This window comes from Protopterus annectens, chromosome 14.part0, assembly GCF_019279795.1.
Source record: "Protopterus annectens isolate FY-2018-M chromosome 14.part0, PAN1.0, whole genome shotgun sequence".
Classification (NCBI taxonomy): Eukaryota; Metazoa; Chordata; order Ceratodontiformes; family Protopteridae; genus Protopterus; species Protopterus annectens.
Window position 1 is genome coordinate 1,004,172,767 of NC_056748.1, and position 25,278 is coordinate 1,004,198,044.

The window sequence follows — 25,278 nt, forward strand, 5'->3', positions numbered from 1 at the left end:
AGCCAATTTGTTCAGCAGAAGGGGGTGAGAGACTGTATCAAAGGCTTTTGAAAGGTCAAGGAATAGCCAGGAGACCAAGTTATTATTGTTTCTGGCTAGAGAAATAGCATTAATGAAGGACATAAGGGCAGTTTTAGTGCTATGTTTAGGGCAAAAGCTATGCTGTGTAGGAGTGAGCAAGTTTTCCTGCAGAAGGTATTTCATGATTTGCTTGTATATGCATTTTTCCAATATTTTTGAGAGTGGTGAGAGGATCATGATGGATCTGAAGTTTGTAATGTCAATGGAGTTACCCTCCTTTGTGAATGTGTAGGGTGTAGAATTCTTTCCAGATAGATGGGACCTTATATTCTGAGATGGAGCGATTTATTAGAATTACAACTAAAAACTGTAACGGAGACTCTTACTGATAAAAAACAACCAGATAATCCAAAAATCAGTAAGGGAAGACAGCAACCACTAACTTTGTAACACTTACTTTATTAACGTAGGCAAACTGCAGTAAAACGTTTTCGTCAATCCAAATTCTTGACTTCATCAGATACACATTGTAGCCAAGCCATGTCTTAAATACATAACACCATCAATCATTCAATTGTAAATTTGAATATCTTAAAGGAACATTTGCTTGAAACTACATAAAAAACTACTAAATAAATATATCAAGCCTTAAATAAGTTTTTTTTAAAAATCACTTTACATATTTACAAATGTTTAAAACATAAAAATGCATATATATTTAAAAATGTACTTAAAATACCAATGGTGTTACCTAATATTCATTTATAAATCAAGGGGGAAGCAAAAATTACACTCTACCAGCTTTTAATTTAAGAAGGGGCATTATAGATATAGTGTCATTTAAGCCTGGAACCTTGTTGGCTTCTAATAAAATCTGCCAGTATGTTTCCCTATGTTCCAGTTTCACCTCCCAGGGGCCACCACGATTGTCTCTAACCATTGTTTCTAGGACAAAAAATTCATATCTTGCCTTAGGACAAACTGAAAGATGTCGATAAAGGGCATTATTAGAATGTTCTTTCTGAATTTCATAGAAATGTTCATAAATTCTCCTCCTGAGATGTCTTTCGGTTTTGCCAACATAAAATGCTGGACATTCTAGGCAAGATACCAAATATATAACCCCCTGACTATTACAATTTGAAAATTTTGTAGACTGTATAACCCTATCTCTAGCTGAAAGGAGTATTTTGTCCGTATGGGAAATGTATTTACATTGTGGGCATGTACCACACCTGTATGTACCCTTACGCTTGTTGGAAAATGTGTTTAGATGAAATTCATACTCTAATAAATTTTTAATGTTATTCCCCTTTCGAAATACGGTCTTAACATTCTTTCCTTTTAAATTACTGAGATCTGTAATGTCTCTGAAAATATCCCATTCACGTCTAATGATGTTTCTAATAGTGCCAGAATTGGCACTATATTCAGTAATAAAGGCTTTGTTAAATATATATTTATTTGTATATAATTATAGTGACCTGGTAGTTACTGATACATTTTTTGATTTATTTACCAAAGGTTTCAAATATGTACCACAAAGGAACAGTAACATCACCAAGGTCATTCTGGACCTTAAACTGTTCATTAGAAAACCTAAAATGGAGAACCTGTTTGGACACAGTACACAAGCTGATTTTTCTTTCCCTTCTAGGCCTAGTATTTACAACCCTCCTTTAAAATCACATTTGAGGAATTTAGAAAATAGAATAGAGCAACAAATAAGGAAACACACTAGAAAAAACAGATTTTCTGCTAATTTAACTATGCAAGAAAATGCTTTACTTTTTGAACTGAGCCACAACTCTAATATTAGAGTTATGGAACCAGATAAGGGTGGGGGTACTGTCCTTATGGATAAAATCATGTATGAAAGTAAAATGTATGCAGTGTTAAATAATGATTCACGATATACCCCTGTTTCTATTCATGAAATTCATATTTCTTACAAAAAAATAGATTTAGCTATTAAGGATCTATTTGATCAAGGAGTCATTAATTACAGTGTATATAGTTACTTAGAAAATGAGAATCCGAGGGTACCTTCTATTTTTGGGGTACCCAAGATTCATAAAGACATCATGGATCCACCTTTAAGGCCTATTGTAGCTGCCCAGGGATCTAAGATCTCACCCCTTTCAAAAATTTTGGACTGGAAATTCAAACTTTTGTGGCCTAGGGAACATTATTTACTCAAGGATTCTTGGGAATTTTTAAGTAAAATCATGCCGGAGTTTAATGTACCCAATTTACGGTTTCTTACAATAGATGTGGTTGATCTTTTTTCAGTTATACCCCATGAGATGGGACTACTTTGGCTTGAAGAGGCTCTTAGGGAATGCCCTGGGAGTGATGAGAATGACATTTTTTTTAATTCTGGAGTTGGCAGATCTAGTATTACATAATAATTGTATTTACTTTTCTGGTGAATATTTCAAACAAACCTCTGGAGTTGCTATGGGTGCCAATTGTGCACCCACTTATGCTGACATTATTTTATCAGTTTGGGAAAAGAAATATGTAATAAACAGTGAATACAAGAACAACTGGATATTTTATTCTAGGTTCCTGGATGACATCTGTATTTTTTAGACAGGGCCTAATGATACTATAGTGGAATTTATGAATTATTTAAACTCCACTACCAATTTTTTGATCTTTACTTATCAAGTACATTTAGGAACAGTTCACTATTTAGATGTGTCCCTTAGCATCTATGAAGAAGGTTTTAAATCTACTATCTATAGAAAACCCACTTTTTCCAATAGTTATATTCACTACAAAAGTTCACATCCTAGACATAAAAAAAAGGTATTGTCAAGGGTCAGTTTGTCAGGGCATCCCGTATGACATCCAATGAAACTGACTATCAATCAGAATGTTTGAAACTTACTGAGATGTTTCAAGATAGGGGTTATCCTGAGGAATTTATTAATCACATCTGTAAAGAGGTCTATGAAGGTAGAAACCATAAATATCGACCTATTTTGGGTACAGGACAACTGGAAAAAACTCCAGGGCCAAAAGATTCCCAGATAGAGTTTAACAAAGCCTTTATTACTGAATATAGTGCCAATTCTGGCACTATTAGAAACATCATTAGACGTGAATGGGATATTTTCCGAGAAACATTACAGATCTCAGTAATTTAAAAGGAAAGAATGTTAAGACCATATTTCGAAAGGGGAATAACATTAAAAATTTATTAGAGTATGAATTTCATCTAAACACATTTTCCAACAAGCGTAAGGGTACATACAGGTGTGGTACATGCCCACAATGTAAATACATTTCCCATACGGACAAAATACTCCTTTCAGCTAGAGATAGGGTTATACAGTCTACAAAATTTTCAAATTGTAATAGTCAGGGGGTTATATATTTGGTATCTTGCCTAGAATGTCCAGCATTTTATGTTGGCAAAACCGAAAGACATCTCAGGAGGAGAATTTATGAACATTTCTATGAAATTCAGAAAGAAAATTCTAATAATGCCCTTTATCAACATCTTTCAGTTTGTCCTAAGGCAAGATATGAATTTTTTTCCTAGAAACAATGGTTAGAGACAATCGTGGTGGCCCCTGGGAGGTGAAACTGGAACATAGGGAAACATACTGGCAGATTTTATTAGAAGCCAACAAGGTTCCAGGCTTAAATGATACTATATCTATAATGCCCCTTCTTAAATTAAAAGCTGGTAGAGTGTAATTTTTGCTTCCCCCTTGATTTATAAATGAATATTAGGTAACAACATTGGTATTTTAAGTACATTTTTAAATATATATGCATTTTTATGTTTTAAACATTTGTAAATATGTAAAGTGATTTTTTAAAAAACTTATTTAAGGCTTGATATATTTATTTAGTAGTTTTTTATGTAGTTTCAAGCAAATGTTCCTTTAAGATATTCAAATTTACAATTGAATGATTGATGGTGTTATGTATTTAAGACATGGCTTGGCTACAATGTGTATCTGATGAAGTCAAGAATTTGGATTGATGAAAACGTTTTACTGCAGTTTGCCTACGTTAATAAAGTGAGTGTTACAAAGTTAGTGGTTGCGGTCTTCCCTTACTGATTTTTGGATTATCTGATTTATTAGGATTGATACAGGGAGGGCAGAGGATTCAGCAGCAATTTGTAGGAAATAGGGAGGCAGGTTGTCAGCAGAAGCAGCAGGGTTTAAGTTTAGAGAGCAAGGATATTTATATAGTTAGTGGGTACAGCTGTAAGAGAGAAAGTGGTAGAAGAGTTGAGAGTAAGAGAGGATTTGGAAACGTTAATTCAGCTGGTAGTAGAAGGGAAGGAATTTATCAACTTAGATATGGATTCAATGAAATAGGAATTGAAAGAAGTAGCCGTTTCTTCTTGGGTGAGTTGTTTGGACAAAAGTTGGGAGAGGAAGGGTTACCAAGGTACAGGATTTGGTTTATAGAATTTGAAAATTTCTTGGGATCTGTTTTTTAGGCAGTTGGGGGTTAAAGTAGAAGTTCTTTTTGTCTTTGTGGATGTTTTTGCCTGATTTCTTAGTTCTTTTTATTTTTGTAACTGGAAAGGGAGCTTAGTTTTTACCCACTTTTTCCATGCCCTGTCTCTAGTTTTCATAAGGGTGTGGGTGGCATTGGTAAGTCAAGGGGATATATTAGATTTGATGCAAACAGTGCGGGGTAGAGCAAGAGAGTTAAGGATGTTAAGGAAAGTAGAGTTGAAAGAGTGGACAGCTTCATCAAGGGGGAGATGTGTCCAGTTTATCCTGGAGAGGAGGACATTAAAAAGTCTCAGGACAGAAGGTGGATTGTTTGCAACAGGTTATGTATCTGTGAGGCCTAGTGAAATGAAGAGTGCATCTAAGAACTTTCACAGGAGAGTGATCGCTTAGGGAGTCGAGTAGGGTCTCAGCATTATGGTATTTCTGGGGATCTGTGACTAGAATCGAATCAATGAGAGAATGGGGGTATGTAATCCATTTGTACTGGTGGAGGTTGAGATAAGTTGTCCAAGGCCATGTAAGCTGATGCATGAAGTAGTGTTTGGGGACTGAAGAGTTAGCCAGTTAATATTTACATCCCCAAGAAGAATTGTTTTATTGTGGCTGTTTTGAGAAAGGTAAGAGAGAATGTTTTCTAGAAGGGTAATGTTATCTCTGGGTAGAATGTAGATAGCTATGACTGTGACAGTGGTGTAATTGTTAAGTTTAAAGTTAGCAGTCAGGAAGTAGAAGTAGAAGATTTGCTTGCTGAACTGTGCTGTTTGTGTTGTTTTAATGGACAAAATAATAACAGTTTAACTTTGGCAAGTAACAGCAGGGTCAGTCACAGTCTTCCATGGACAGTCCATGTAACCAGCATTTATAGCAAATTTGTTGACTTTGTGCACCTCAGATGTCTGGGTAGCATACAGATAATGGTGACAGTATTGTATTTCAACTTTGCTTCACACAAACAGCAGTGACATGAAAGTATTCTGGCTTGTTTTACACAAATGCACATTAGTTCCACAAAGCCAGAATTGATTGTGATAAAATAATGGTGACAGTAATGTATTTCAACTTAGCTATATAAAAGCAGTAGATACATAAGCTATTCCAATTAGCTGTACAGAAATTCACAGCCCTGCAAGCTAGAATAATGACTGCTCAACTTAGACAAATGTAAACAAGGTCAATATGGCTTATTTTCATTCACAAATACTACTCATACATAAGAATTAGAACCACTGTGTTGACTGTATACATGTCAGATAATATACTGAAATAATGGAACAATAACAATTGGCTATAACAATTTATTTCAACCCACTTCCATATACACAAACTGATGTGTCAACTGATTACAGACACTTTATTGACTGTGTATACTTCAGAAATCTGATCATGATCCAATGACTGGATTAATAAATAAATAAATAAATAGTGGCCACAGTAATGCAGCTCAGCTCATTGCTGTGAGACACATACAATGTTTGTGTCTTTCGGCTTTTCCCAGTTAGGGGTCGCCACAGCGGAACCCCAGTCTGCTAATGATTGGCAGTAGATTTTTACGTACTGGCTTGCTGGGCCTAACGCACAACCTTCAAAGAAGGAATGCCCATTCACGCATGTTGCTACACAGAAGATGCTCTAACTGAGAATCGAACGGGCAACGTCTAACTGTGAGGCGACAACGCTACCGCAGCACCACCACCGCAGGTTGTGAGACACATACAGTACAGGTCCCTATACACATACACACACACACACACACACACACACACACACACACACACACACACACACACACACACACACACACACACAAACACAATGTATAAAAGAAAGCACTGCATACTCTCATACTGTCTTACAGCCTGGCTGGCAGCAACTCCATAGGATCATGGAAGGTTACTAGGCTAATGGCCCTGGGGCACTTACAAGCCTAGCCAAGCATTTATCCCCAAAAAAGAAACCTCAGTCAGTACCTGTCACCCCTGTCAATGAGGGACCAAAACTATTTATTCCCCCCACATTTATGCAAGTCTCTCCAGGCATCCATGTCTTTTAGCTTTCACACAGGCTGCCTCAGGCAGTCTGAACCAATATGAAAAATCTCCTCACTGCTTCAAATAAGCCTTTTCTGAAGTACCATTTTCAGACTGACTGTCTCATTAAAAATGTTAGAATGTTTTGCAATAAGGTATGATCACCTGGTTCTCCATTTGAGGTGTGTCAAATGCTGGGTTGTTTTAGAAAATAGCACAGTCAAGTATTTTTTTTCTTTTTTTTTCACAGAAATTTGAACTCCACGCATGCATATTATCATGTAAGGAGTTTTCAGTACCTGAAATTAGAAAGTTGGCTATTTTTAATAAAACAAATAACATGATTTTCTGACATTTCCCCTGGACATAAAAAGTTATTTCCTTGCATCTTTGCTGAGTAAATTAGTTCTAATTACTATGTGAAAGACATGCAGCCCCAGATTAATTATTCAAAGCCACTACGTCGCTTCTGAAACCTGGCAAGTACTCTGTAAATGCAGAAAATATAACATGACAAGCCAAAAGGATTTGTGGGTCCACATTTATCATTACGTTGCTTGTACTGTCATAACTTTGAAATTTATTTCCCATGTAAAAATTTGTGTAGATATAAGGGAATGTGTGTTTAGGCTGTGTTCAGTCCAAAATCAGTTCACTCTTTTTTCTTCTGTCTTTGTGATATTACATCCATCCTGTTATCTTTCTCTTTTTTTACTGGATTGCAAGGCATTAGAGTTATCTGTGTTTGGTGGGGGGTGTACTATAGAAATCTCCAAGTAATTCAGCTTTCTAAGGTTCTGCTGTTACCTGTGTGAAAACGGCGAGGATAAGCACTTCCACATGAGCTTGTGAAAATACTGTTGTGTAACTGGTAGGTATTTTTAGTTTAATTTGTTTGGAACATCTATAGAAATTAGGAACACCTGGCCCAGCTTTACTTCTCAATTAGAAGCCTGTATTTTTAAAGTACAGAGATACTGCCACCTCCATGCTTTAGCCTTTTGGCCCATGTGTGCTTTCATTTTTCTGCTATCTTAATATTAGTTTACTATAAATCAGGTCATTTCTAATTTAAATGTATATAATTGCAAGTTTGATTAAGACCCATTAGGTATCAATTTATTAAAAACTTCACTATAAAATCACTCTGCTTATATTGCTGCTTTTTCTTTATATGCATCTCTTTCCTAACATTAAAAAAATATTTGCTCCAAAACAGTGACTTTCAAATTCAACATTTCATGTCTCATTAGACTGTACTGCCAATGGACTTTCCCTATCATTATGTATAAAGCAATGCTCTTTGATTCAAGTAGCAAATGCCCTTTCAGTTTCATCTATACAGAAGAGATGACAAGGGTATTCAGTAGCATAAACTACTGCAGCACAGGTACAACTCTATCTGCTCCTAATGTCTAAATTTTAATATTAATTTTGTCAAACCTTTGACAAATTAAGGGACATATACAAAAATACCACAAGTCTATGTAGTACCCAGCCCATTGCTCAAATCCATAGGGATATACTGCTTTAACCGAATGTGTTGACATTACTTCATGTCGCATTCTGTCTCCAGGTAATACAGACAGCGCAGTTGTGGATTTGTGGAATGTTGGAATTTATGCAAGATTTTGATGATTTAGGCATCAAATGTGAGAGCATTTCCATGGGATACATGAGTTTCAACATCTAAGCTACGAGTCACAGAAAACAATTGAGTCTTAGAAGGCCTGAGGGCAAACTCCTATCAGGATATATATAAAACTGCAATGTGAAACAGCAAAGATATGCATGTTGTCATGCAGTAGTTTGACAGAAAACTCATAAATGCAATGATCTACCTACCATAAAAGGAAATCTCAATAGTTAACTAATGTATTAGATGTCAAAAGTCAAATCTTTAAGTTATAACTAGAAATGACAAGATAATATGAGCAAGAGCTGAACAATTTCTGTCAAAAGTTGCAAACTATAAACTAGCCACCTCAGAAAATGAAATAGAGATAAGTATCTATAAGAAGTCAAAATACGAACAAGAGAAGACTTCTTAATCTTCTCAAAATGTGCATGTATTTTAATAGAATGAAGAAGGCAGCCATGGTGGTGCAGTGGTTAGCATTGCCACTTCACAGCAAGAGGTTCTCCAGTTCGATCCTCAGCTGGGGTGCCTTCTGTGCGGAGTCTGCATGTCCTCGCTGTGGTTGCCTTGATTTCCTCCAGGTACTCCGTTTTTTTCCCAAATACATGCTGTAGGTGGATTGAACACTCTAAATTAGCCCTAGGTGTGAGTGTGTGCATGTGTGTGCCTTCTGTGGAAGGTTGGGCGCCGGGCTGGCAACTCAACACCATAAAACTCCACTGCCAATCATGACCGGACAGGTGATCCGCTATGGGAGCAGAAAGAAGAAGGAGAAGGTGTAGAAGCAGAAATGAAAATTCAGGAAGTGGAAATACACAATTAGTATCTCATAGCAATACTTTTCTTGGGGTAAATATGATGGTCTACTAGGAAATAGCCAGGACTTTTTGATTTATATGTCAGATTCCAGAGTGTAGCTCCATCTTGCTATGCACTCATTTTTATTCATTGATCTCGGAAATTACATATGCAGTATATTTTTAAAGCAGCTGATAAAAAAAGGAAATGGCAGGCTTAAATAAAAAAAGCATACTAAAGAAAGCTATTAACAAAACAATTAATCATTACCCATTATAAATATGCTGAGTTGAACTAAAATGTTAGTGCATCTTATTGCATAACAAAAGCAAATATTTTTTAATGGAAAACTAGTCTACATGTTATCTCTCTGGCTATGCACATAATGTTTTTTTTTTCTTGGAGAAGCACATTAGACTCAAGTAAATGCAGAGTTCTAAGTACGTATACAAATGAAGGAAACAATCCTTTAACAAGCCTAGATGCTATAACTGACTCATCAATTACCAAAACTGCAGAAAACATTATTCAGAAGCTAATTGTAAGAAGCTATACTAAAAAATTATGTATAATGCTTCTTCATTTCCATAATAAATTATACAACAAACATGATTAAAAAGCTTAGAGTGTGAACAGAGTTAATTACCAGAGGTTCACTAAGAAGACATGCTCGATGTCTTGCAGAATCTCAAGCTCTCTGAAAACATTGCGGACCTCGTCTCGTTCAATGCACTGCTGCTTGTTCATGTACTTCATTGCATACATCTTCTCTGTGTCTTTCTTCTGCACAATGCACACCTGAAATAATGCAAAACAGTAAGAGGTGCAATAGCATCAGCAGGCTGTACAGCAACTGTCAAGTTCAGAGAAAATTAACATTTTGTGATCAGAATCATATTTGTACAGAATATTTAAAAGGAAACTGAAAAAGAAATACATGTTGTAAATTGCTTCATAATAAGGATTCCTAGCATTCTAGAAAGGAGCAATAAGACCACTTCGAATTATGGACATGTTAATTCATTCTCTGATACCCACATTGTAGTTTTCAGGATTATATTAGAAGCCAGAGATTTTGCTTTTGGCAAGTAAAGGACAAATGGAGCAGAAAACAAATCTGGTCAGGATAACAGTCTATCTTTGGATACTCATGCATTTATACACATATACACATACACAGATAAGGCATGAACACCTACAGGCAGTTTAGGGTATAGCTAATTCAACTTAATAGACATCTTTGAGATGTGGGTAGCTACTGAAACACACAGTAAGAACTAATGTGGACTCATTCAGGACATGGAGAAAATATTTATTTATTTCTGTTACCCTTTATTGATCAGGTTAGTCCCACTAAGCTACTCACCTCTTTTCAGAGAAGACTTGGGGGAAATTAGGTCATAGCATCAGGAAGCTTCTACTACTTATTCAATAGATGCCATGAGATCTTTTTTATCCACCTTAGCTACCACCAACTCAAGCAGATGCAGCCTTGGTTTTACATCTCATCCAAAGGACAGCATTCTCAGGAGAGTATCACCCTCCCACCCCCCCACTTATGGTGTACTGTAGTGTCAGCAATGCATTTACCTAGTGTGGGAATAGAACTCACAGCCTTCTGCACCAAAGGCAAGTGTGCTACCAGTTATGCCACTAACACTGCTAATACTGCAAAAATGTAGGGACATAAGTAAGAGAACTGAGAACAGCTGGAAGGCAGCAACAGTAACTGCTGTACCAAAGTGCCACCCCATTTGGAATGTAGTTCCATGCAATTATTCGCCTAGGTAAGATACGTGACAGAATGTGTGTGTGTGTGTGTGTGTGTGTGTGTGTGTGTGTGTGTGTGTGTGTGTGTGTGTGTGTGTGTGTGTATAAAAGCTTTTGACCTAAGGAAATGTGTACAATTCTGATTAAGGGCTTTTCAACCAGAAAAAAGGAGGTCATTGTCCCACTGTACTCATCCCTCATTAGAACCATTATAGAATACAATGCCCCGTTTGGTATGTACCTCTCAAGACATCTGCAACAACTGGAAAGGCCGCAGAAATACCTCACTAAAAGAATCACAGGCCTAAAGCAGATGCCCTATGCTGATGGCCTTAAAAAACTCCAGCTATACTCTGTCACATATCGTCTACTCAGAGGCAATCTCTGCTTAACATACAAGGCCATGTCAAACCCAGAGCTGTTGGACATGCTACACTTAAAGCAATCCCAATCCATCAGAGCCACACGCTCCAGGGATCTAAACCTTGTCATCACAATAAACAAAACATGCTGGAGGGATAGGTTCTTGACCCAGAGACTCCCCAGACTCTGGAATAGATTGCCCATACATGTCAAGCAGAGTGCCTCTTTCACCCTCTTCAAAAGGAACCTTGACGATTGGATGGGAGAAAGGAAATTCACTCCGGGGATCACATCAGTCACCCTGCTAGACAGGGGTCCAGGGAAGTAAATAGCGTGGGAAGAAATAGCCAGGCAATTGTTATGGCTAGGCTTGTATAGGCCCTAGGGCTGATAGCCTAGTACCAACCTATGAACCTATGAACCTATTAACCAGGGCACAAACTTCCTGAGCCTGATAATAAAAAACATTCTCTTTTGAAGATGAATTTTAAACATACTGACCAGGCCACTATTGCCACCGTTTCATTAATAACATATATTAATGAAGCTCAAGTTTCCTTGCACTAAACATTTAACTTTATTCATAATGCTGCACAACATAACTTCCTTTACACCTCTTCAAAATCCTGTTAATTTTACTGTTGCTTGTAGTAAGTCAGAGGTGCGTAATATATGCATAAATGCATTCAATTTCATTTTTACATTTGAAAAAAGCATGCTGTTATACATTATATATAAACTGCTGCAAAAGTTATATTAAATATTAATACATACATACGTGTGTGTGTGTGTGTGTGTGTGTGTGTGTGTGTGTGTGTGAGTGTGTGTGTGTCTGTGTGTATGCACGTGCATGGTTATATATGTAGTACTAAGCAGAACTATCTGCAAGCCCTGTTATCAGCAAGCTCTGTTTCACCTGTTAATCACTGAGCCCTATACCATCAGCTTTACTTAAAATGCCAAAAAAGAAACAGTCTTCTCCCAAGGGGGGGGGGGGGGGGTAAGTGACTATACATACATGTTTATATCACCAAACACTGAAAACCAAAAATCCTACATGGAAAAATATTGAAAAAAACGTTATTTTAAGATTGGGTGGCAAACCTCACTGAAACTTATTTCTGCCCACTCTGAGATTAAACAACAGTGGCAAAAGTACAAATTTTTACTATCTGTTGTACAGCAATTTCATACACACAAATGCCAGCAAAGCAATCCAAAATAAAGTAACATTCAATAAACTGAACATTCAGTAGAACTATATATATATATATATATATATATATATATATATAGTATACATACACATCTATATATATATATATATATATATATATATATATATATATATATATATATAAACATATGGGTTACCTACACATAATCTAACCCTCATTTAAGATCGACAAATATCTAAGCTATAGCAAAACTACAAAATATCTAAACTGCAAAATATTGACACGTAAAATGCTGACAAGATGAAAGTTCTACTAGGGAAAATGTATGCCCTTTCCCCGCTATTGTATGATCTCAAAGCTGGTATATATAATTAGCAGGAGGTGTGGGGGGTGTAGGGAGACATTCCCCCTACAAAAACATGCATAAATATGACAAAATTGAACTTCATAGAAAACCATTTAAAAAATCTGACAAAATCGAACTACATTTTCTCAATGTTTTTGGATGGGGTCAAGCCTTCCTACACCCCCCCTTGCTAATTATATATACCAGTTCTGAGGTCTTACAGCAGTGGGAAAAGGCATAAGCTTTCCCAAGTATAACTTCCATTTTGTAAATATTTTGTGTTTAGCTGCTTTTTAATGTGTCAATATTTTGCAGTGTTGATGTTATACAGTCAGTCCCTTGACTGTCAATTAAAAGAGGGTTAGATTATGTGTAAGTAATCCATAGTATATGTTTGTAAATGCATGTGTGTGTGTGGGCAGGGGCATGTTTGGGTGAATATATAAATATAAGTATATGGATTCGTGAATTGTCTAAGTGTGGTCTTACTGAGTGCATGTTATTTGAATCAAAGTAATAGAATATCATGCACTTCAAAGAAGAAAAACATTAGCAGAGTGTAGACAAAAGCAAGACCATATAATACTGAGGTAAGATAGTTTTACTTTTTGCAGTACTGAGCAGTCTCGGAGTTTATATATATATATATATATATATATATATATATAAAACGTAACTGAGGAGATATGGGGGATGCAGTTCCCCCTATCAGCCGTGCAAAAGTCAGCTGAATGGAGATTTTGCACTCCTTTGATAATGCTATCTTTCAATTTTCAAAGTGCATTCTGATGGGTTCTCAACAACTTGTGTATATATATATATATATATATATATATATATATATATATATATATATATATAAACATAAATATACACACACACACACACACACACACACACACACACACACACACACACACACACACATATATATGTATGTATCTATGTCTCACAGACACAAGCATATCATATTTTGGGGAGAGGCAGTGAAGTGCATTGTGATATAAAGAGGATGAGGTTCAAGGTGGGGACTGTTCCAGCTTCTGTTACTGGGCCCATGGCAACATGGAGGGCAAAAGGTCTATAAGGTTTATAGTATTTGCTGCTGCTGGTGTTTGTGATGTGCTTACATGGGCAGAAGTGAGTGCTGAGAGACATGACAACATACACAGAATAGGGAGATGAGGAATGATGTGTCAATGTACACAGAACTGGGTGCTAGGGAATGACATGGTAACATTCACATACCTGGATGCTTGGGAAGCCATGAAAACATACACAGCACATGCTGCTGACATGGACAGAAAAGGGAGCAGGGGGATACAGTGACTCCTGCCAGTACCTTTCCTATAGCAACATGGAAGAGAAAGAGACGTGGGGTATATTTTGGCTGATATTATTACCAGGTGTATAGCTTCACGGAATGGGAAAAGGAGGTGATATATACTATGAATTCCGCTACTATTATAACATAGTAACAGGAAGACCATGAGGGGAGGTTGGGTGTAATAACCACCGTTACTGAGGACAGGCAACATTGAAAAAGGAGGACGGTATGGTACAAGGTGACTGCAGTTTTAGTGGGAACATAAGGACATGACAGCATGGATTACATTGCAGGTCAGGTGTCACAGTAATTTCTATAACAACTACTACTACAGACATGGAGTCAGGGAGTGGAAGATAATGTGTGGGGGTGGGGTATACAGAGACTGTCACTGGTGGATGGAGGAGGGCACAAGGTACCAGGGAAGAGCCATCTCTATGGGGGCAATCTGACCTTCTGCTTACTGTACCAAGTGTATGATAGATTGATCTCTCCAAAGCTAGGCAAAAAATGTTGGGGGTGGGGTGCAATGCTAGAAAGGCTGTTAATCATGGCTTCTCCACAGACAGACATAAGGAGAAGTTTTTTTGTTACGAGATACTCTAATTTTTCTCCAGTTCTTGAAAATATAGCAAGAAAAGAATGGAATGTGGTTAGTGAGGATGTGTCTGTAGGTTTTCTGTTTCACAGTCACATCACTTTCTCTTATGGCAGATATAATAATTTGAAAGAACTACTGAGTACGGAAAGATCTAAAATAACAACAGCAGGTAAAGTGGGAACTCACTTGTGTGGTAATTGTTCAGTGTGCAGTAGAAGAATTAATTATTTGGATGTAACTGTTGCTTTGGACAGGGACAAAAAAGGTTTCACATCCAGAGTATACAGGAAGCCAACTTTCTCGAATGACTATTTGGAATATAATAGTAGTCACCCGGGTTACACAAAGAGAAATATTGTAAAAGGGCAGATGGTGAGGTTAGCCAGAATGTGTTCAAGTCAAGAGATTTGTAGGAGGGAAATGGCTACCTTGGTAAACCTCTTTACAGAAAGAGGCTACCGGACACAAATGCTACAAACCATATGTGAGGAAGTTATGAATGAATGAGGAAAAAGATTTAAACCTTTATTAGGAACAACAACTGAACCTATAGGGAACCCTGTGGTGCAGAACAGGGACAAAAATTACAGTCAAGCATTGGTTTTAACATTTGGTGAGCTGAGTAAGGAAATTAAACAGATAATGAGAAGGAATTGGGTCATGTTTAAAAGTACGGACGACCTTATTGGGTTTTTATAGGTAAAGAATCTGTCTTTGTATTTAAATCTAATTATAATTTAAAATTTTTATTGGAAAACCCTATCCATTTAAGTGGTCTACCAAGCGGGACTAGGAACTGTGGATAATGTGCCTACTGTCCGTACATTTTGGGTGTTGAGTACAGAGAAATAGGGTCCCCTAGGAGAAAAGTTACACTGAAAAGGGGCTCTTGTGGATCTAAGGGGTTAGTGTATGTGGCAGTTTGTCAGAAATGTCAACAGTTCTATGTAGGCAAAACTGAAAGGGCTCTCTGTAGAAGGATATATGAACACCTCTACACTATTAGATGTGAAGATGAGAATAATGCCCTATATATGCACTTGAAGGGGAACGTATTATGTAACACTTTCCACTTTGGGATTTTAGAAACTGTAGGAAGTGATTTGAGGGAAGGGAATTGGAAGAACAGACTTGAGAGGGAAGAGTTAATGTGGCAGTTTAGACTAAATTCCACCCACCACCCTGGTATAAATGAGGCATGTAGTATCATGCCAGTATTGAAGTACAAGGCATTAAAGCTTTAAAAGACATTTTTTCATCAAAGCAAGATATTTATATGTAAAATGTGAATTATAGTTTTGTAATATTGTATTATTGCACATTTAAACATTTGGAAGTGTTCTTATATATTTTTTTATGTCATTAATAAGATGGATCTGAACTTATTTAAAAGCATTTTTAACTTTTGCCCTTATAAGGACTTCCTTACATTTTGGCTCTTAATTGACATTCAACTTTAATTGTTCATCAGGGACTATTTAAGTATGGTATTGACGTATTTTAATTTGTTCTGAAGAAGTCTTGGGTTACAAAACGAAAGCACGCTTGACTACTGGTTTGAATTATTGTAATAAATCAACTTTTTATCTACTTTGGAGGTTGCTGTGACACTTTTTTCCTACTGTTTACACAGGAATTGCTTTGTTTGTTCATTGATTGAAGTTTGGCAAGTTTCTACCTGTTTTTTTGTTCTTCGTGGTTACTTTTGGGTGTGTGGAAATAGTTTGGAGAAGTGGTTTGCTGTATTGTATTAACACACCGGGTTTTCAGGTTGGTTCCTGAAACCACTTTGCATTTTGATGGCCGACTCTGTGGAACCCAGTCTACCTTCTCTTTTTTTAGAAGGTAGAGAAAGTAGAGAAAATCGGAGAATGAGTAACATTGGAAATGAAGCTGTGACCTTGACGCAGCTTATGAATGTTATCACCACTCTAACCGGCAAGGTTTCTGAACTGCAAACAGCTGTCGAGAGACTACAAGGCCCAGGAGGCTGTGCAGGAAGGACAGGAACCAACCAGACTCCTTCTACAGACATGGGGTGTTCTGGGAATGAGGAAACGGTAATACGAGTCCTCAGGGCATGAAAGAAGAGAACTCAAGCTGTTAATAAACAGTTTAACACACAGGAATCTATTCCGTGCAGCCAAATAAGGCAGGAAATCAGTATTAACAAAAGGAGATCTACACTAAGGGACTGGTTCAATACGGACATTTTTCCTACTAATACTACCTCACCAGAGACACGTCCAAATGAAGGAGATATCAACAAGAGACTGAGGGACTTGGAAAATAAACTGGTGAAGGTACGTAACCTTCAATGTGATAATGCATTCTTAAATGAAAGCATTAAGAACAAAAGGGTACCTAAGGGACTGAGGGTCTACCATTTTCCTAACAGGTTAACGGAAGATGACCCTGAGTTTTGTAAACTTATTGAAATGTTTGACAGGCATGTCACAGAACTTATGGAGCTCATCATAAGTATTAAAAACAAAACAATAGCTTATTTGAAGTGGAAAAAATTAATGAAACTATTGTGAATTATGTTTATTTTGATGATGTTTGCAATAGATATGATGCAGTTGTTCAAAAAATAGAGGAACAAGTGAATGAAAATGTGTAAAGGAAGCACAATAAACTCCACAGGGATTTTTGTGATTATAGGGACAAGACAGCTTACCCCCTTCCTAGATCATACTATAAGAATAACAACGAAGGGAATGAGGAAGTGTTTCACCCACCACATACCCACATTAATGGCAGGTTAGATAACTATGAACAAGAAGATCCAGTTTTAAGGAGATCTGAATGGTTATTGAATAAAAACAATGTGTCTAAGGGTAGGCATTTTTAGAACATCAGGGGGGGGGGGGGCAAGGGTGTGGGTCAGAAGGCTCCCCACCAGAAATGGAGGAAAAACAGTTACTACTGACTGACTAGGACAGCACAGAGGAAGACATTATCTCCTGTTTTGGTGGGGTATTACTGAGTTATAGCGGTTTTAACATATTCAAATATGCTGGGCTGGAATCGGTAAGAATCATTTTTCTCTGTTGAAGAAGGGTATAAAATTTGTGCCTAACAGGAAAGGAGACATTTTACAGATTTTTATGGATTTCAAGCTATTTACAAGGAAGTTAAATTTAAGGTACCTATTCAAAGGTACTTCTAGTTTACCACCACAGTTACATTTTAAAAGGAAAAGTTGTTTTAACCCTCCCTTACACCCTACAATATCGACATTTTATAAGGTTTGTACACAGGAGATTTACAAGTCCTACTATAGGTTCAAAGGTTTATAGGTTCATAGGTAGGTACTAGGCTATCGGCCCAAGGGCCTACGTAAGCCTAGCCAACAAGATTCCCTGGCTTACGCCACTCAAGAAAGTTATTTTCCTGTGCCACTGTCGAGCAGAGACACAGAAGTGATCCCCGGGTGTATTTCCTATTTCCCATCCACTCATCAAGATTTTTCTTGAAGAGTGCTAATGAAAACTTTGCTTGATATAGATGGGTAGCCTGTTCCAGAGTATGGGAAGTCTCTGGGACAGGAATCTATCTCTCCAGCATGTCATGTTTAATGTGGTGACAAGTTTTAGGTCCCTACAGCGTGTAGCTCAGAGGGATTGGGATTTCTTTAGGTGTAGCATGTCCAACAGCTCTGGGTTTGACATAGCTTTATATGTTAGGCAGAGATCTTCTCGGAGTAGGTGATATGCTATGGAGTAAAGCTGGAGTTTTTTGAGATGGTCAGTGTAGAGCATTTGTTTGAGGCCAGTAATCCTCTTTGTAAGGTACTTCTGTGGCATTTCCAGCTGCTGCAGATGTCTTTTGAGGTATATTCCAAAAGGGGCACTGTACTCTATAATGGGTCTAATGAGTGTCGAGTAGAGAGGAACAATGACCTCTTTTTTCCTGGATGAGAACCCTTTTATGATGAGGCGTGCCACATAGAAGGACTTCCTGACTACTGTGGCAATGTGACTATCATAGAAGAGACTACTGTCCACCTGGATCACAAGGTCTCTTATCACACATTCGGTGTTAAGTAGATTGCTGCCTATGTGGTAGTTCATGGGTACAGAGTTTTTACCAAAGGGGATGACACTGCACTTTTTGACATTGAGCTTGAGGCCATGGCTCTGACACCAGGCATCTGTCTCAGCGAGGCCCTTCTTTAGGATGTCCACATCATTTAGGGACTTGACTATGGCTCCTAGTTTGCAGTCATCTGCGGACTTCATTAGCCAGAGGCCTTCTGTGTTAGCCTGTACTTCAGAGAAGTAGATACCAAACAGGAGAGGTCCCAGGACAGAACCCTGTGGTACTCCACTTGTCACTGCTTTGAGGTCAGATTTGGAGTCTGTAACATTTACAGTGTGGGTTCTGTCAGTGAGCCAGTTGGCAACCCATCTTGTGATGTAGGGATTTATACCTAGTTTAGTGAGTTTAGCTATAATTCCAGAATGGGGGATGGTGTCAAAAGCCTTGGAGAGGTCAAGATAGGCTGTGTGAACCACCTTACCCTCATCTACAGCTTTGGTGACTGCCTCAAAGAAGTCAATCAGGTTCAGGAGGCATGATCTGCCTTTCACAAACCCGAACTGGGTGGGATCCAGAGTTTGGAGATTACCAATGTCTTTGTTAATGAGTTCCATGATGATACGTTCCATGGCCTTGCAGACCAGGCTCATCAAGCTAATAGGTCGATAGTTCCTGGGATCAGTGGTGGCTCCCCCTTTGTGGAGTGGGATAACTGTTGCTATGCACCATTCAATGGGCACAAAGCCTAATGCGAGGCTATTATTGAACATGGTGCGTAAGTGGGGAGCCAGTTAGTTCTGAAGTTCATGTAAAACTCAGCCTGGGATGTTGTACGGTCCCATGGATGCTGTGTTTTTGGCTTTAGAGAGTGCAGCTTTTACCTGTGTAGTTGTGATTACAGGGACTCTGCATTCTTCCTGTATAGATATGGGCCCTTTAGGGGGTGGGGGGGGTAAAGTTAGCACTGAACCTATCTACCAGGATGTTGGCAATATCAGTTGGTTCTGAAATTTTCCTGCCATTTTGCTGTAACTCAGACCAGATCTGGATGTTGCCATCGAGATTCTTGACATAGCTATAGAATGCATTGTGGTTGTCCTTAGAATTAGTGGTGATTTGGTTTTTGTAGCTAGCTTTGGAGGATCTTATAAGGGATCTCAGCTTCTTACTGAGGCTGACCAGGGAGCTCCTCCACTCATGGGATTTTACTCTCTTTTGCAAGAGATTCTTCCTTCTGTTGTACGGTTTGTTTATGGCAGGGGACCACCAGATTGGCTTCCCTTTTTTGGAGGATAGCATCTTAGTTCTGTTTGGGATAGCACGATCCATGCACTCGTGTAAATGCTTATAGAGTGCATTTGTGTAGGATTCAGCAGTCATAACTGTATTGTCCATCTGCATGGGTGTCATGAAGTTCACTACTTCTGTCTTAAGAAGCATGAATTTGGCATTGGAGAATTTTTTTACCGTGGTTTCCTTAAAGGGGGGTGGGGGCGGGATGTGGATATCAAGGGTGATTAACTTATGGTCGGATCGGACCAACGAGGAGTTGACTTCACGTGTGGAACACTGGTCACTCATGTTGGTAATGACTAGGTCTAGGATATTGTTGCCCCTGGTGGGGGTGTAGATAAGTTGATCAAGGGCATTGGAGTTTATGAATTCCAGAAAGCGTTGAGCTAAGGAGGTGGTACATGAGTAGTTTTCCCAGTTAATGGTGGGGTAGTTGAAGTTGCCCATTATTAGGGTGTTTGGTTGAACCCTAATATTTTCCAGTACATCAAGAAAAGAGGAGTGGGAATCCTGGGGCATGGTGGGGGATATGTAGCAAGCTACAATTTGGATTGCAGTTTTGCCCAGAGTTAGTTGCACTTGGATAACCTCGGATGCATTATGCTGAGCAACTAGCCTGGAGGTGTGGATATCCTTAATGAATATGGGCACACCTCCGCCTTTGGTGTTTCGGTCCAGGTTGCATGGCCGAAAAGTGTGGTATAAGTTATAGCCTGGTAGTGCAGGGGTGCTCTCTGGAGCCTTGAACCAGGTCTCAGTCACTGCACAGATATTGATGTTCTCCATTTTAAGGAGTGCCTCGAGTGAGTGCATTTTGAGATTTAGACTTCTAGCATTGAGTAGCATTACCCTCAGTTTTTGCTTGCCTGTTCCTGCTACAGTGGTGAATTTGTCATTTGAACCTTGTCTAAAAAAGGCACTATAGGGGCAGCAAGAGCCTTAGCCGGTATCTGAAATCACAGGGGCGACAGGTGCAGGCCATCTGTGGCAAAGCATCATGGTCTGTCGACCATGTCATCCCAAGCAGATAGATACTGGATCCCCTTAGAATGACACCAGAAGCTTAGCCAATTGTTGAAGTCAATCATTTTGTCCTTGTACTGCGGAATCATTCTGGGTGATGGCAGAATGCTACTCAGGGCTAGGGTCATACCTACCTGGGCTACAAGATCAGAGAGCTCTTCCACGTCTCTTTTCATGTAGTCCAGGGAGGTACGTCTCAGGTCATTCACACCAACATGGACATTGACAAAGTCATATTTGTACTTGTTGTGGAGTGACCTGAGTGCGTGGGTTATGTGGCGGATCCTGGCACCCGACAGGCAGCTGGCCATAACCTTCTCCTTGTTTAGCCTGCGGAGGGGGACATCAGTGTGCCTGACTATAGAGTCAACTAAGATTGGTGTGTTGGGTACGTTGTTTTGCCTTATTGGCTGTGGTTGAGTGGCACACTGAGTTTGTGGGCTATGTGTCATTTCGGTTGTGTTGGGGGATGGAGGTTGCTTGCGTTTCTGCTTTGGAGGTCTCTGTTGCTTAGACAGATTATTATTGAGAACCTCCGCGAATGTTTTTATGTTACTATGTGTGGATTTTGATGGTGTAGATTTAGTGAGACTATGTGATGAATGTGGTGTGATGCAAATGTTTACCTTCGCCTCATGACTGTTAAGTTCAGTCTTGGTTGGAGAGAGCTTTACCTCCAGTTTGGCTAGATAAATGCATCTCCCACAGGTTGTAGTGTTGGGTGGTAGGAGGAGAGGGATGTCTGTGTACATGAGGCAATTTCTACATTGTCTCAAGATACCCAGATTAATCAGGTAGACAGGAGAGAACACTGGGAGATGACCCTTAGACATGCCTGAATAAAAAACTAATTTCTTCTAGATAAGTGAGGAAAGTGAGTACAAGAGCTGTTTTTCTCTAAGCAAATGAGAAAAGTCAGTACAAAAACTATTTTCCTCTAGGTAATGAGGAAGGTTGAGTGCTATAGTAATTAGTAGCTTATTTAGTGCTTACAATTTCTGAACAAGTGCTGAGCACGAATAAGCAAATTTAAGTGCTAAAACTAAGAATCTGTATCTGCACTAGACGAGTTACAGGACAGAAACAAGTGCAAATGCAGGCTTTCAAATCAGAAAATTGAGAGAGATGGAAGAGATTGCCCAAACGGTCAATAACTACAATTTCTGGGCCAGAACCACTCCTTATGTGATAGACAGGTTAGCTAGTGCTTACCATTCCCACCGATAAGCTAGAACGCTTCCCTCCAACACAGAAAGGCTTGGAAGGCTCAGAAGCTTACATACAGTCCTGGATACAGCAAATCTGTATCTCAAAAACTAGTTACAGGAAAGGAGGGAAACAGGCTTACAGTTTTTTTTTTTACCAAAAAGTAGCTAAAACAGTAGTAAAAAAAATCCACATGCAGTGCAAGATAGCACACGAGTATATAGCAATATTAGACAAAGCACAGTTTAAAAAATGCAATTAAATTAAAAAGGACAAAAAGAAAGTGCAGAAAGGGTTTATCAGGTAGAATGTGGTAAAGAGATGGGACTGGGGGAGTGTCCCAGATCAACTCTACAGTGGGGCGGGCAATGGCAAAAGCCACCAAATTTAAACTACAAGCCAGAAATAGGGAGGGTGGGTGGGACTAAACAGTTTCAACAGAGATCTAAGCAACAATTAACTGTACAAACTCTAAAACAAAAAATATATTCAGCTCTGTATATTTGCAGATAGATTGGAAAGCAGTCTCTCAGAACAGGGAGACAACAGTTTCAAAAGAGACCTAAGCAACAATTAACAGAACAAACTCTAAAACCAAATAAAAAATACTCAGCTCTGTATATTAGCAGATAGATTGGAAGGCAGTCTTTCAGAACACATTCCAGCAATTGAATGCAGGCTGTTACTAACAGGTCTAATTTTATGCAAGTGATCCTTGAGTTAAATAACACACAAGCAGTAAAAAACAGTTATACCAAAAAAAGACACGACAGAAAATAGGGGGAGGTGGGACAAAACAGTTTCAACAGAGATCTAAGCAACAATTAACTGTACAAACTCTAAAACCAAAAAATATATACTCAGCTCTCTATATTTGCAGATAGATTGGAAAGCAGTCTCTCAGAACAGGGAGACAGGAGTTTCAACAGAGTTCTAAGCAACAATTACCATACAAACTCTAAAACCAAAAAATATATATACTCAGCTCTGTAAATTTGCAGAGAAATTGGAAGGCAGTCTCTCAGAAAACAGGTTCCAGCAAATAAATGCAGGCTGTTACTAACATGCCTAAATGTATGCAAGTGATTCTTGAGTTAGATAACATACAAGCTAAAAAAAACAGTTATACCAACTGAAGACATGGCAGAAAATAGGGGGAGGTGGGAAAATAGTTTCAACAGAGGTCTAAGCAACATTGAACAGTACAAACTCTAAAGCCAAAAAAATATACTCAGATCTATATATTTGCAGATAGATTGGAAAGCAGTCTCTCAGAACAGGGAGACAACAGTTTCACATAGATCTAAGCAACAATTAACAGAACAAACTCTAAAACCAAAAAAATATACTCAAATCTGTATATTTGCAGATAGATTGGAAAGCAGTCTCTCAGAATAGGGAGACAACAGTTTCAACAGAGATCTAAACAACAATTAACAGTACAAACTCTAAAACCAAAAAAATATACTCAGCTCTATATATTTGCTGATAGATTGGAAGGTAGTCTCTCAGAAAACAGGTTCCAGCAATTAAATGCAGGCTGTTACATACAGGTCTAATTTTATGCAAGTGATCCTTGTGTAAAATAACACACAAGCTGTAAAAAACAGTTATACCAACTGAAAACATGGCAGAAAACAGGGGGAGGTGGGATAAAAAAGTTTCAACGGAGATCTAAGCAACAATTAACAGTACAAACTCTAAAACAAAAAAATATATACTCAGCTCTGTATATTTGCAGATAGATTGAAAAGCAGTCTCTCAAAACAGGGAGACAAAAGTTTCAACAGAGATCTAAGCAACAATTAACAGTACAAACTCTAAAACCAAAAAAATATACTCAGCTCTGTCTATTTGCAGATGGCTTGGAAAGCAGTCTGTCAGAACAGGGAGACAACAGTTGCAAAAAAGATGTAAGCAACAATTAACAGTACAAATTCTAAAACCAAAACAATATATACTCAGGTCTTTATATTTGCAGATAGATTCAAAAGCATTCTCACAAAACAGGAAGACATTAGTTTCAATAGAGATCTAAGCAGCAATTAACAGTACAAACTCTAAAACCAAAAAATGTACTCAGCTCTGTATATTTGAAGATAGATTGGAAGGCAGTCTCTCAGAACACAGGTTCCAGCAATTAAATGCAGGCTGTTACTAACAGGTCTACATTTATGCAAGTAATCCTTGAGTTAGATAACACAAAAGCAGTAAAAATGAGTTATAGCAACTGAAGACACGGCAGAAAATAAAGAGAGGTGGGACAAAACAGTTTCAACAGAGATCTAAACAATAATTAACAGTACAAACTCTAAAACTAAAAAATATATATACTCAGATCTATATATTTGCATATATATATTTGCACTCTGTTGGGATGGTGGCCTAATGGGTAAGGTGTTTGCCTTCCAAACACAAGGTGCAGGGTTCGAGTCTCACAAGGAATAATTGGCTAGGCTTAAAATGGCTCGCAAGGGCAGTTAGCTTAGTACTAATCTATGAACCTATGAACCTATAGATTGGAAAGCAGTCTCTCAGAACAGGGAGACAACAGTTTCATCAGAGATCTAAGCAACAGTTAATAGTACAAACTCCAAAACCAAAAAATATACTCAGCTCTGTATATTTGCAGATAGATTGAAAGCAGTCTCTCAAAAGAGGGAGACAGTTTCAACAGAGATCTAAGCAACAATTAACAGTACAAACTCTAAAACCAAAAAATATTCTCAGCTCTGTATATTTGCAGATAGATTGGAAAGCAGTCTCTCAGAAAAGGGAGACAACAGTTTCAACAGAGATCTAAGCAACAATTAACAGTACAAACTCTAAACCCAAAAAATATATATACTCAGATCTGTATATTTTCATATAGATTGGAACGCAGTCTCTCAGAACAGGGAGACAACAGTTTCAACAGAGATCTAAGCAACAATTATCACACAAACTCTAAAACCAAAAAAATATATACTCAGCTCTGTATATTTGCAGATAGATTGGAAGGCAGTCTCTCAGAACACAGGTTCCAGCAATTAAATGCAGACTGCTACTAAAATCTCTAAATTTATGCAAGTGATCCTTGAGTTAGATAACATACAAGTTGTAAAAAGCAGTTATACCAACAGAAGACAAGGGGAGGTGGGACAAAAAAG

At 38.2% G+C, this 25,278-nt stretch overlaps 1 protein-coding gene across 1 annotated transcript in view; it reads right to left on the minus strand.

Moving 5' to 3' along the window:
- STK32C (serine/threonine kinase 32C) overlaps positions 1-25,278 on the minus strand; it is a 916,526-nt gene that overhangs the window by 376,592 nt on the left and 514,656 nt on the right. Inside the window, exon 2 of the mRNA XM_044056813.1 lies at positions 9,625-9,776. Within this exon, the coding sequence (XP_043912748.1) occupies positions 9,625-9,743 (119 nt within the window). The 5' untranslated portion in view covers positions 9,744-9,776. The remainder of the gene's footprint in view (positions 1-9,624; positions 9,777-25,278) is intronic.